We start from the raw sequence: 14,786 nt of genomic DNA on the forward strand, positions 1-14,786 counted from the left end.
GGCTATCCCTCGAGGAGGAGTAAACCCAAAAACATTCAATACTACAAACTTAATTACACATTTGAAGAGTTGTGACTTGACAAAATACCAGGAGTTTCAAAAAGCGGCTAGCTCTCGAGCAGAGCAGAAGCCGGACCCGACAAAGAACAATTTGCACAACTTTCAGTTACAGAAACACTACAGCGGCAGCAACCATACAGCAAAGATGGTAAGAATCTCTGAGAGATCTAAATAGACTGCTGTGTAATGAATGGAACCACACTGCCATCTAGTGGATATCCAGTGTGCGTGAGTGTGTGTTTGTGAATCAGTAGGCATTTGTTTGTGGATCTGTGGATTTCGCGAAAAGAATGTCTCAAAATTACGTCACAGAGGAAAGCGATGAATGCGTGTAATTGGTGATCCACAAATGCTGAAACTCAATTCACAAATACAATTTGCAGTTTTACAAATTTACAATTTACAAATTAAGTTTTATATTTGCAAATACAACATTATTTGCAAAGACCAATTTACAAGTTACAAATATGAAATTTGCATTTGTGGATATCAACACATTTGCAAATCAATGATTATTTGTAGATCACCCTGTGTGCATTTACAAATATTAATGAGACAATTTTAACCCCATAGAATGAGGGCTGTATTTTACATTCTCAACGTATTCTCTGTAGGCTGTAACCTGAGCAACATGAAACATGGAAAAAAAAGCTTGCTGGTAGAACGTCAGTGTAATAAAACAAAAGTTGGCAGTTTATTCTAGTGTCTTTATTTGAATGCATGTTTTTTGTTTTCATCATTTAGTTTTAATGCAAACATAGTCCTATACATTAGACCTATATTCTTATTTTGGGCATGATCCAAATATGTACTTGATCGGTATCCGCCTTGATTATTATCGGCAGATCAAAATTTTAGTGATCGGTGATCGGCCTAAAAAATCCTGATCGGTGTACCTCTATTTTATTGATGTTGGTGATTGTTGCATTGTTTTGATTGACGTTGTGTTTGTTTTGCTTTTTTGATGTTGATGTTGTGTTTTGTTTTATCGGTGTTGGTGTTTGTTGCATTGTTTTTATTGGTGTTTTGTTTTATCAGTGTGGGTGTTTGTTGCATTGTTTTTATTGGTGTTGTGTTTTGTTTTATCAGTGTTGGTGTTTGTTGCATTGTTTTTAATTGATGTGTTTTGTTTTATCGATCTTGGTGTTTGTTGCATTGTTTTTATCAGTGTTGTTTTTTTATCGGTGTTGGTGTTTGTTGCATTGTTTTTATTGGTGTTTTTTTTTTTGTTTTATCAGTGTGGGTGTTTGTTGCATTGTTTTTATTGGTGTTGTGTTTTGTTTTATCGGTGTTGGTTGCATTGTTTTTAATTGATGTTGTGTTTTGTTTTATCGATCTTGGTGTTTGTTGCATTGTTTTTATCAGTGTTGTTTGTTTTGTTTTATCGATCTTGGTGTTTGTTGCATTGTTTTTATCAGTGTTGTTTGTTTTGTTTTATCGGTGTTGGTGTTTGTTGCATTGTTTTTATTGGTGTTGTGTTTTGTTTTATCGGTGTTGGTGTTTGTTGCATTGTTTTTAATTGATGTTGTGTTTTGTTTTATCGATCTTGGTGATTGTTGCATTGTTTTTATTGACGTGTTGCTTTTTTGATGTTGGTGTTGTTTTTTTTTATCAATGTTGGTGTTTGTTGCATTGTTTTTATTGGTGTTGTGTTTTGTTTTATCGATGTTGGTGTTTGTTGTGTTGTTTTTATTAGTGTTGTTTGTTTTTTTTATCGATGTTGGTGTTTGTTGCATTGTTTTTAATTGATGTTGTGTTTTGTTTTATCGGTGTTGGTGTTTGTTGCATTGTTTTTAATTGATGTTGTGTTTTGTTTTATCTGTGTTGGTGTTTGTTGCATTGTTTTTAATAGATGTGTTTTGTTTTATCGGTGTTTGTGTTTGTTGCATTGTTTTTAATAGATGTGTTTTGTTTTATTGGTATTGGTGTTTGTTGTGTTGTTTTTATTAGTGTTGTTTGTTTTGTTTTATCGGTGTTGGTGTTTGTTGCATTGTTTTTAATAGATGTGTTTTGTTTTATTGGTGTTGTTTGTGTTGTTTTTATTAGTGTGTTTTTATTGATGTTTTTGTTGTTTATTTTATTAATATTGGTGTTTGTTGTGTTGTTTTTATTAGTGTTTGTTTTGTTTTATTGGTGTTGGTGTTTGTTGTGTTGTTTTTATTAGTGTTGTTTGTTTTGTTTTATCGGTGTTGGTCTTTGTTGCATTGTTTTTAATAGATGTGTTTTGTTTTATTGGTATTGGTGTTTGTTGTGTTGTTTTTATTAGTGTTGTTTGTTTTGTTTTATCAGTGTTGGTGTTTTTTGCATTGTTTTTAATTGATGTTGTGTTTTGTTTTATCGGTGTTGGTGTTTGTTGTGTTGTTTTTATTAGTGTATTTGTTTTGTTTTATCGGTGTTGGTGTTTGTTGCATTGTTTTTAATACATGTGTTTTGTTTTATTGGTATTGGTGTTTGTTGTGTTGTTTTTATTAGTGTTGTTTGTTTTGTTTTATCAGTGTTGGTGTTTGTTGCATTGTTTTTAATAGATGTGTTTTGTTTTATTGGTATTGGTGTTTGTTGTGTTGTTTTTATTAGTGTTGTTTGTTTTGTTTTATCGGTGTTGGTGTTTTTTGCATTGTTTTTAATTGATGTTGTGTTTTGTTTTATCGGTGTTGGTGTTTGTTGTGTTGTTTTTATTAGTGTATTTGTTTTGTTTTATCGGTGTTGGTGTTTGTTGCATTGTTTTTAATACATGTGTTTTGTTTTATTGGTATTGGTGTTTGTTGTGTTGTTTTTATTAGTGTTGTTTGTTTTGTTTTATCGGTGTTGGTGTTTGTTGCATTGTTTTTAATTGATGTGTTTTGTTTTATCGGTGTTTGTTGTGTTGTTTTTATTAGTGTTGTTTGTTTTGTTTTATCAGTGTTGGTGTTTGTTGCATTGTTTTTAATAGATGTGTTTTGTTTTATTGGTATTGGTGTTTGTTGTGTTGTTTTTATTAGTGTTGTTTGTTTTGTTTTATCTGTGTTGGTGTTTGTTGCATTGTTTTTAATAGATGTGTTTTGTTTTATCGGTATTGGTGTTTGTTGTGTTGTTTTTATTAGTGTTGTTTGTTTTGTTTTATCGGTGTTGGTGTTTGTTGCATTGTTTTTAATAGATGTGTTTTGTTTTATTGGTATTGGTGTTTGTTGTGTTGTTTTTATTAGTGTTGTTTGTTTTATTTTATCGGTGTTGGTGTTTGTTGCATTGTTTTTAATAGATGTGTTTTGTTTTATTGGTGTTGGTGTTTGTTGTGTTGTTTTTATTAGTGTTGTTTGTTTTGTTTTATCGGTGTTGGTGTTTGTTGCATTGTTTTTATTAGTGTTGTTTGTTTTGTTTTATCAGTGTTGGTGTTTGTTGCATTGTTTTTAATAGATGTGTTTTGTTTTATTGGTGTTGGTGTTTGTTGTGTTGTTTTTATTAGTGTTGTTTGTTTTGTTTTATCGGTGTTGGTGTTGCATTGTTTTTAATAGATGTGTTTTGTTTTATTGGTATTGGCATTTGTTGTGTTGTTTTTATTAGTGTTGTTTGTTTTGTTTTATCAGTGTTGGTGTTTGTTGCATTGTTTTTAATAGATGTGTTTTGTTTTATCGGTATTGGTGTTTGTTGTGTTGTTTTTATTAGTGTTGTTTTGTTTTATCGGTGTTGGTGTTTGTTGCATTGTTTTTAATTGATGTTGTGTTTTGTTTTATCGGTGTTGGTGTTTGTTGCATTATTTTTAATTGATGTTGTGTTTTGTTTTATCGGTGTTGGTGTTTGTTGTGTTGTTTTTAATTGATGTGTTTTGTTTTATTGGTGTTGGTGTTTGTTGTGTTGTTTTTATTAGTGTTGTTTTGTTTTATCGGTGTTGGTGTTTGTTGCATTGTTTTTAATAGATGTGTTTTGTTTTATCGGTGTTGGTGTTTGTTGCATTGTTTTTAATTGATGTTGTGTTTTGTTTTATTGGTGTTGGTGTTTGTTGTGTTGTTTTTATTAGTGTTGTTTTGTTTTATTGGTGTTGGTGTTTGTTGCATTGTTTTTAATAGATGTGTTTTGTTTTATTGGTGTTGGTGTTTGTTGTGTTGTTTTTATTAGTGTTGTTTGTTTTGTTTTATCGGTGTTGGTGTTTGTTGCATTGTTTTTAATTGATGTTGTGTTTTGTTTTATCGGTGTTGGTGTTTGTTGCATTGTTTTTAATTGATGTTGTGTTTTGTTTTATTGGTGTTGGTGTTTGTTGTGTTGTTTTTATTAGTGTTGTTTTGTTTTATCGGTGTTGGTGTTTGTTGCATTGTTTTTAATAGATGTGTTTTGTATTATTGGTGTTGGTGTTTGTTGCATTGTTTTTAATAGATGTGTTTTGTTTTATTGGTGTTGGTGTTTGTTGTGTTGTTTTTATTAGTGTTTTGTTTTTTTGGTGTTGTTGTTTGTTGTGTTGTTTTTATTAGTGTTGTTTTGTTTTATTGGTGTTGTTGTTTGTTGCATTGTTTTTAATTGAATGTTGTGTTTTGTTTTATCGGTGTTGGTGTTTGTTGCATTGTTTTTAATTGATGTGTTTTGTTTTATCGGTGTTGGTGTTTGTTGTGTTGTTTTTATTGATGTTTTTGTTGTTTATTTTTATTAATATTGGCGTTTGTTGTTGTTGTTTTGTTTTTTTTTACCTGACTGTGCAGGTGCGGCGTTCCTTGCCATCACCACCATCTATGCTGAATCCGGTTCTGGTTTCGTTGTTCCAAGTGCAGCAGCTAAAGCTGGTGTTGAAGCACTCTACAAGTCAGTCAACCTTTAGTCTTTGCTCAGCTTTCACACCATCACTCACACTTTATCATCTTGAATCCATTTTGTTTCGTGGCTCAGACGTCAGAAGTTGTCCTGTCTGATGAAAAGAGCATTGAAAGTTTTTAAACATATGTGAGAGTAGAATTACACGATATTGGAAAAAAATTGACATGATTTTTCCCCCCATCCTGATATGAATTAATATTTTGCAGTATTATCTTTTCTGTATCCAAATACCCTGTAGTACATATGCAAAGTCTGTATGTGATGCTGTAATGCTTCCACAAAAATTGGAGAAGAACACGGGAGCATGCACAAACCGGTGTAAGGAGCTAATCAGTGTAGCAGCAGGAGGCGAGAACGTTTCAAAGCAGCAAGCTGAGAAGATGGTCTTTAAATCTGACCTGTTTCATCCTTTCAGTCAGATTCATCATCACAGCCTGCAGAAAACTCTTATCAACAGTGTTGCCACAGTTACTTTGAAAAGGTAATCCAATTACAGATTACTGGTTACTCTTTGAAAAAGTAACTTAGTTTACTGATTTCTCCATTTTAAAAGTAACTAAGTTAGATTACTAGTTACTTTAATAGTTACTTTCACCAGCTGCCAACAGTGCTCCCCCCCCACCACCTCAACATGAAAATGATAACCTGTTTTGCCAATACTCACTTTGTTGGAAGTGCATTTTAATAGTAACTTAAAGTAAACAATGTATGTCCTGATATTTTAAGTTGAACTTAAATACTATACTTAAATGCCATACTGCAGGAAAGAGAAGGCTGGAGAGAGTGAGTGAGAGTAAATTCTTTCCACCATTTTTATTTTTCTAACATTTAAATTCTTTCTAAACATTTTAGTTATTGAAATTATTATTATTATCAATATGTACATGTCGCGGGCATGAATGAGTGAAGCTCTTCAGCATCTCACAATGTCATTTAGGTCCTTCAGATTTTATTTTCAGTAAATGCTTCTGGGCAATATTAGCATTGATAAAAAAAACAAACGTCATGCAATTTACACACTAAATACTCACTGACTGACCTCATGTGCTGTCAACCTGTGCGCTGCCTTTAAGATTCCCAGGTTCAATGTTGACTCAACATTTAGCATTTTGTGTTTCAGTGTCGACTGCGCATTGGATTCCTGCGAGAGCTCCTCTTTCTTTTTTAAATTTCATTTTCTTTTTGTTATTGAGACAAATAAAAAGTTACACAAAAACTTTACAGAGGAGCAGCACAAAAAGGACATCATCAAAAACAGTTTAATATCCTCTGGTGTTCAACATTTGACATTTCCTGTTTGGGACACAGTGTACCATGAACGAGCTTGTGCGGCGCTTCACTTGCATCATTATTATTATTATTATTATTATTATTATTATTATTATTACCTGTCTTGAGATGTTAATGGTGAAAGCAAAGTTGAATTTCATCTGTGTGGACAACAAAGTTTTCATATCATATCATATCATATTACTGTTATGATAGTATGAAAAACTGTCTTAAAAAGTGAACCTTTCTTCTCGGACTGTGTCGTCACCCCCCCCACGCCTATTTTCCATCTGGATTTGCCCCTGATTTGCCTTATGAGCAGGAAGAATGGATACCATGTATTTATGCAGAAAACATCAATCAATCAATCAATCAACTTTTTTCTTGTATAGCACCAAATCACAACAAACAGTTGCCCCAAGGCGCTCCACATTGCAAGGCAAGGCCATACAATAATTATGAAACACAGTCTACGTCTAAAGCAACATAACTAAGGGATGGTCCAGGGTCACCCGATCCAGCCCTAACTATAAGCCTTAGCGAAAAGGAAAGTTTTAAGCCTAATCTTAAAAGTAGAGAGGGTATCTGTCTCCCTGATCTGAATTGGGAGCTGGTTCCACAGGAGAGGAGCCTGAAAGCTGAAGGCTCTGCCTCCCATTCTACTCTTACAAACCCTAGGAACTACAAGTAAGCCCGCAGTCTGAGAGCGAAGCGCTCTAATGGGGTAATATGGTACTACGAGGTCCCTAAGATAAGATGGGACCTGATTATTCAAAACCTTATAAGTAAGAAGAAGAATTTTAAATTCTATTCTAGCATTAACAGGAAGCCAATGAAGGGAGGCCAACATGGGTGAGATATGCTCTCTCCTGCTAGTCCCCGTCAGTACTCTAGCTGCAGCATTCTGAACCAACTGAAGGCTTTTTAGGGAACTTTTAGGACAACCTGATAATAATGAATTACAATAGTCCAGCCTAGAGGAAATAAATGCATGAATTAGTTTTTCAGCATCACTCTGAGACAAGACCTTTCTGATTTTAGAGATATTGCGTAAATGCAAAAAGGCAGTCCTACATATTTGTTTAATATGCGCTTTGAATGACATATCCTGATCAAAAATAACTCCAAGATTTCTCACAGTATTACTAGAGATCAGGGAAATGCCATCCAGAGTAACGATCTGGTTAGACACCATGCTTCTAAGATTTGTGGGGCCAAGTACAATAACTTCAGTTTTATCTGAGTTTAAAAGCAGGAAATTAGAGGTCATCCATGTCTTTATGTCTGTAAGACAATCCTGTAGTTTAGCTAATTGGTGCGTATCCTCTGGCTTCATGGATAGATAAAGCTGGGTATCATCTGCGTAACAATGAAAATTTAAGCAATACCGTCTAATAATACTGCCCAAGGGAAGCATGTATAAAGTGAATAAAATTGGTCCTAGCACAGAACCTTGTGGAACTCCATAATTAACTTTAGTCTGTGAAGAAGATTCCCCATTTACATGAACAAACTGTAATCTATTAGACAAATATGATTCAAACCACCGCAGCGCAATGCCTTTAATACCTATGACATGCTCTAATCTCTGTAATAAAATTTTATGGTCAACAGTATCAAAAGCAGCACTGAGGTCCAACAGAACAAGCACAGAGATAAGTCCACTGTCCGAAGCCATAAGAAGATCATTTGTAACCTTCACTAATGCTGTTTCTGTACTATGATGAATTCTAAAACCTGACTGAAACTCTTCAAATAGACCATTCCTCTGCAGGTGATCAGTTAGCTGTTTTACAACTACCCTCTCAAGAATCTTTGAGAGAAAAGGAAGGTTGGAGATTGGCCTATAATTAGCTAAGATAGCTGGGTCAAGTGATGGCTTTTTAAGTAATGGTTTAATTACTGCCACCTTAAAGGCCTGTGGTACATAACCAACTAACAAAGATAGATTGATCATATTTAAGATTGAAGCATTAAATAATGGTAGGACTTCCTTGAGCAGCCTGGCAGGAATGGGGTCTAATAAGCATGTTGATGGTTTGGATGAAGTAACTAATGAAAATAACTCAGACAGAACAATCGGAGAGAAAGAGTCTAACCAAATACCGGCATCACTGAAAGCAGCCAAAGATAACGATACATCTTTGGGATGGTTATGAGTAATTTTTTCTCTAATAGTCAAAATTTTGTTAGCAAAGAAAGTCATGAAGTCATTACTAGTTAAAGTTAATGGAATACTCAGCTCAATAGAGCTCTGACTCTTTGTCAGCCTGGCTACAGTGCTGAAAAGAAACCTGGGGTTGTTCTTATTTTCTTCAATTAGTGATGAGTAGAAAGATGTCCTAGCTTCACGAAGGGCTTTCTTATAGAGCAACAAACTCTTTTTCCAGGCTAAGTGAAGATCTTCTAAATTAGTGAGACGCCATTTCCTCTCCAACTTACGGGTTATCAGCTTTAAGCTACGAGTTTGTGAGTTATACCACGGAGTCAGACACTTCTGATTTAAAGCTCTCTTTTTCAGAGGAGCTACAGCATCCAAAGTTGTCTTCAATGAGGATGTAAAACTATTGACAAGATACTCTAACTCCCTTACAGAGTTTAGGTAGCTACTCTGCTCTGTGTTGGTATATGACATTAGAGAACATAAAGAAGGAATCATATCCTTAAACCTAGTTACAGCGCTTTCTGAAAGACTTCTAGTGTAATGAAACTTATTCCCTACTGCTGGGTAGTCCATCAGGGTAAATGTAAATGTTATTAAAAAATGATCAGACAAAAGGGAGTTTTCAGGGAATACTGTTAAGTCTTCTATTTCCATACCATAAGTCAGAACAAGATCTAAAATATGATTAAAGTGGTGGGTGGACTCATTTACTTTTTGAGCAAAGCCGATAGAGTCTAATAATAGATTAAATGCAGTGTTGAGGCTGTCATTCTCAGCATCTGTGTGGATGTTAAAATCGCCCACTATAATTATCTTATCTGAGCTAAGCACTAAGTCAGACAAAAGGTCTGAAAATTCACAGAGAAACTCACAGTAACGACCAGGTGGACGATAGATAATAACAAATAAAACTGGTTTTTGGGACTTCCAATTTGGATGGACAAGACTAAGAGACAAGCTTTCAAATGAATTAAAGCTCTGTCTAGGTTTTTGATTAATTAATAAGCTGGAATGGAAGATTGCTGCTAATCCTCCGCCCCGGCCCGTGCTACGAGCATTCTGACAGTTAGTGTGACTCGGGGGTGTTGACTCATTTAAACTAACATATTCATCCTGCTGTAACCAAGTTTCTGTTAGGCAGAATAAATCAATACGTTGATCAATTATTATATCATTTACCAACAGGGACTTAGAAGAAAGAGACCTAATGTTTAATAGACCACATTTAACTGTTTTAGTCTGTGGTGCAATTGAAGGTGCTATATTATTTTTTCTTTTTGAATTTTTATGCTTAAATAGATTTTTGCTAGTTATTGGTGGTCTGGGAGCAGGCACCGTCTCTACGGGGATGGGGTAATAGGGGGATGGCAGGGGGAGAGAAGCTGCAGAGAGGTGTATAAGACCACAGCTCTGCCTCCTGGTCCCAACGCTAGACAGTCACAGTTTGGAGGATCCCAAAAAATTGGCCAGATTTCTAGAAATGAGAGCTGCTCCCTCTAAAGTGGGATGGATGCCGTCTCTCCTAACAAGACCAGGTTTTCCCCAGAAGCTTTGCCAATTATCAATGAAGCCCACCTCATTTTTTGGACACCACTCAGACAGCCAGCAATTCAAGGAGAACATGCGGCTAAACATGTCACTCCCGGTCTGATTGGGGAGGGGCCCAGAGAAAACAACAGAGTCCGACATTGTTTTTGCAAAGTTACACACCGATTCAATGTTAATTTTAGTGACCTCCGATTGGCGTAACCGAGTGTCATTACTGCCGACGTGAATTACAATCTTACCAAATTTACGCTTAGCCTTAGCCAGCAATTTCAAATGTCCTTCGATGTCGCCTGCTCTGGCCCCCGGAAGACAATTGACAATGGTTGCTGGTGTCGCTAACTTCACATTTCTCAAAACAGAGTCGCCAATAACCAGAGTTTGATCCTCGGCGAGTGTATCGTCGAGTGGGGAAAAACGGTTAGAGATGTGAACGGGTTGACGGTGTACACGGGGCTTCTGTTTAGGGCTACGCTTCCTCCTCACAGTCACCCAGTCAGCCTGCCTTCCCGACTGCACGGGGTCTGCCAGGGGGGAACTAACGGCGGCTAAGCTACCTTGGTCCGCACCGACTACAGAGGCCTGGCTAGCTGTAGAATTTTCCACGGTGCGGAGCCGAGCCTCCAATTCGCCCAGCCTGGCCTCCAAAGCTACGAATAAGCTGCACTTATTACAAGTACCGTTACTGCTAAAAGAGGCCGAGGAATAACTAAACATTTCACACCCAGAGCAGAAAAGTACGGGAGAGACAGGAGAAGCCGCCATGCTAAAACGGCTAAGAGCTAGTAGCTACGCTAAGCTAGCGGATTCCCAAACAGGGAATCCGACACTAGACAGGCTGTGGAGCAGCACAGGTAACGCACGACAACAGTGCTAAAATAAAATAAAAATCCACTAGACAGGCTGTGGAGCAGCACAGGTAACGCACAACAACAGTGCTAAAAAATAAAATAAAATAAAAATAAAAATCCACAGGACAGGCTGTGGAGCAGCACAGGCAACGCACGACAACAGTGCTAAAACAAAATAAAAATCCACTAGACAGGCTGTGGAGCAGCACAGGTAACACACGACAACAGTGGTAAAAAATAAAATAAAAATCCACTAGACAGGCTGTGGAGCAGCACAGGCAACGCACGACAACAGTGCTAAAACAAAATAAAAATCCACTAGACAGGCTGTGGAGCAGCACAGGTAACACACGACAACAGTGGTAAAAAATAAAATAAAAATCCACTGGACAGGCTGTGGAGCCTGATTGACAGGTAAGAAAGTTTAATTGGTGTTTTTTTACATCATGGAGTCCTCAGAAAGAGACATTAGGTGCATTTGGAAAAAAGTATTAGTATTTGTTGTTAAAGCGTCACAGGTCTCCAGCTGTTTTTAGCAAGGACACTCACAGCTGCTCAGAGTTTAAAAAAAAAAAAAACCTCAAGCAGACCAGACTCAAAGGGGTGACCCTCTGCTTGGGCCATGATACAAACATAAATTACAGAACAGTTCACAAAACGAACATACAGGAAATGTTGCCAGTGTACAAGACATTTCTGGAACAGACACCACACCCATCTCTGGATGGAGCTGCATCTTAAACAGAGAGAAAAGCAGAATCAAGCATCAGAAAGACAACAAATACAGTATAATTTGTCACCAGCAAGCAACAAGCAAAACAGGAAATACAAAGGTGATTGCAGGCCACCAGCCCTAAGCTTCACAAAAACACCCAGACTTTAGATAATGTTGAGGCCGTCCCTCTGTGTTACAGTGTGGATGTCCCTCTGTGTTATCGTACAGAAGCCCCTCTGTGTTATAGTATGGACATCCCTCTGTGTTATCGTATGGATGTCCCTCTGTATTATCGTACAGAAGCCCCTCTGTGTTATAGTATGGACATCCCTCTGTGTTATCGTATGTATGTCCCTCTGTGTTATCGTACAGAAGCCCCTCTGTGTTATAGTATGGACATCCCTCTGTGTTATCGTATGTATGTCCCTCTGTGTTATCGTACAGAAGCCCCTCTGTGTTATAGTATGGATGTCCCTCTGTGTTATAGTGTGGATGTCCCTTTGTGTTATCATACAGAAGCCCCTCTGTGTTATAGTATGTATGTGCCTCTGTGTTATCGTACAGAAGCCCCTCTGTGTTATAGTATGGATGTCCCTCTGTGTTATCGTACAGAAGCCCCTCTGTGTTATAGTGTGGCCTTCCCTCTGTGTTATAGTGTGGACGTCCCTCTGTGTTATAGTTTGGACATCCCTCTGTGCTATAGTATGGATGTCCCTCTGTGTTATCGTACAAAGCCCCTCTGTGTTATAGTATGGAAGTCCCTCTATGTTATCGTACAGAAGCCCCTCTGTGTTATAGTGTGGAAGTCCCCCTGTGTTATAGTGTGGATGTCTCTCTTTGTTATAGTATGGATGTCCCTCTGTGTTATAGTATGGACGTCCCTCTGTGTTATAGTATGGATGTCGCTCTGTGTTATAGTGTGGATGTCCATTTGTGTTATCGTACAGAAGCCCCTCTGTGTTATAGTATGGATGTCCCTTTGTGTTATCGTACAGAAGCCCCTCTCTGTTATAGTATGTATGTCCCTCTGTGTTATCGTACAGAAGCCCCTCTGTGTTATAGTATGGATGTCCCTCTGTGTTATCGTACAGAAGCCCCTCTGTGTTATAGCATGTATGTCCCTCTGTGTTATCGTACAGAAGCCCCTCTGTGTTATAGTATGGATGTCCCTCTGTGTTATAGTGTGGATGTCCCTTTGTGTTATCATACAGAAGCCCCTCTGTGTTATAGTATGGATGTCCCTCTGTGTTATAGTGTGGATGTCCCTTTGTGTTATCGTACAGAAGCCCCTCTGTGTTATAGTATGTATGTCCCTCTGTGTTATCGTACAGAAGCCCCTCTGTGTTATAGTATGGATGTCCCTCTGTGTTATCGTACAGAAGCCCCTCTGTGTTTTAGTATGGATGTCCCTCTGTGTTATCGTACAGAAGCCCCTCTGTGTTATAGTATGGATGCCCCTCTGTGTTATAGTGTGGATGTCCCTTTGTGTTATCGTACAGAAGCCCCTCTGTGTTATAGTATGGATGTCCCTCTGTGTTATCATACAGAAGCCCCTCTGTGTTATAGTATGGGATGTCCCTCTGTGTATAGTGTGATGTCCCTCTGTGTTATGACGAAGCCCCTCTGTGTTACAGTATGGATGTCCTCTGTGTTATAGTATGGATGTCCCTCTGTGTTATCGTACAGAAGCCCCTCTGTGTTATAGTATGGATGTCCCTCTGTGTTATAGTATGGATGTCCCTCTGTGTTATAGTGTGGAAGCCCCTCTGTGTTATAGTGTGGACGTCCTCTCTTCGTGCTAGTGTATAGTGATCCCCTCTGTGTTATAGTGTGGAACTCCCTCTGTGTTATCGTACAGAAGCCCCTCTGTGTTATAGTATGGATGTCCCTCTGTGTTATTGTACAGAAGCCCCTCTGTGTTATAGTGTGGAACTCCCTCTGTGTTATTGTACAGAAGCCCCTCTGTGTTATAGTGTGGACGTCCCTCTGTGTTATAGTGTGGATGTCCCTCTGTGTTATCGTACAGAAGCCCCTCTGTGTTATATTGTGGATGTCCCTCTGTGTTATCGTACAGAAGCCCCTCTGTGTTATATTGTGGATGTCCCTCTGTGTTATCGTACAGAAGTCCCTCTGTGTTATAGTGTGGATGTCCCTCTGTGTTATAGTGTGGATGTCCCTCTGTGTTATAGTGTGGATGTCCCTCTGTGTTATAGTGTGGATGTCCCTCTGTGTTATCGTACAGAAGCCCCTCTGTGTTATATTGTGGAAGTCCCTCTGTGTTATCGTACAGAAGTCCCTCTGTGTTATCGTATGGATGTCCCTCTGAGTTATAGTTTGGATGTCCCTCTGTGTTATAGTATGGACGTCCCTCTGTGTTATAGTGTGGATGTCCCCCTGTGTTATAGTATGGACGTCCCTCTGTGTTATAGTATGGATGTCCCTCTGAGTTATAGTTTGGATGTCCCTCTGTGTTATAGGATGGACGTCCCTCTGTGTTATATTGTGGAAATCCCTCTGTGTTATCGTACAGAAGCCCCTCTGTGTTATATTGTGGAAGTCACACATAAATTACATAAAAGGAAAAATAGCAAAAGCCATTGCTGTTTTGCATAAAGTAAAATATTCATTAAATAGTTATGGTTTATTAACATTGTACAATTCATTGATTGTCCCATATTTAACTTACTGTGTAGAAATCTGGGGATCAACATATACAACCTATATACAACCTTTATTTATTTTGCAGAAAAGAGCTTTAAAAGTGATTAGTAACAGTGGTTTTAGAGATCCATCTAATCCATTGTTTATTAAGTATAGGGTACTTAAATTTCATGATTTAGTTTATTTGAAAATATTACAAACGATGTACCAAGTTAATAAAAATACTTTACCAACAAACATTCAAAATATGTTTGAAAAAAGAGTAAGTAGTTATAAATTGAAAGGAATAGAAGTCTTTAAAAAACCAAGATTTAGAACCAAAGTAAAGGAAAGGAGTATTGCAGTAAATGGTGTCAAATTATGGAACAATCTTAATAAAGAAATTAAAGAATTAAGGTCGCTTAAATTATTTAAAAAACATATTAAATTAGATGTATTAAGTAAGTATGAAACTATGAAGTAAGTCAGTGGGCTGCAAGAAAGTAAAAAAAAAAAGAAAGTAAACTGTTAATAATGTTTGGAGTGTCTTAAGTTTAAATGTAACCTGTCAGTGATGTAATCTATTAATTTCTGGTCATAATTATGAAATGGGTCAGTGGTATGTGACAAGTTAAAGAAATGCAATCTGTTAAATAATGTTGACTATGATGCTGTATATTGAAAGATTGTATTGTTAAAAGGGGCAGAAATCATAAGACTTGTTCTTCTTTCTGCTCCTTTTCATTCTGGTATTGTGGTGCTTTTG

The 14,786-nt window shown here is 37.2% G+C and overlaps 1 protein-coding gene across 1 annotated transcript in view; it reads left to right on the forward strand.

Annotated features, from left to right (window-relative positions):
• The window catches only part of decr1 (2,4-dienoyl CoA reductase 1, mitochondrial), a 178,379-nt gene that overhangs the window by 70,382 nt on the left and 93,211 nt on the right, over positions 1–14,786 (forward strand). Inside the window, exon 6 of the mRNA XM_034165307.1 lies at positions 4,725–4,824. Within this exon, the coding sequence (XP_034021198.1) occupies positions 4,725–4,824 (100 nt within the window). The remainder of the gene's footprint in view (positions 1–4,724; positions 4,825–14,786) is intronic.

The sequence above is a fragment of the Thalassophryne amazonica genome, unplaced genomic scaffold, assembly GCF_902500255.1.
Source record: "Thalassophryne amazonica unplaced genomic scaffold, fThaAma1.1, whole genome shotgun sequence".
In the NCBI taxonomy this organism is placed as follows: Eukaryota; Metazoa; Chordata; class Actinopteri; order Batrachoidiformes; family Batrachoididae; genus Thalassophryne; species Thalassophryne amazonica.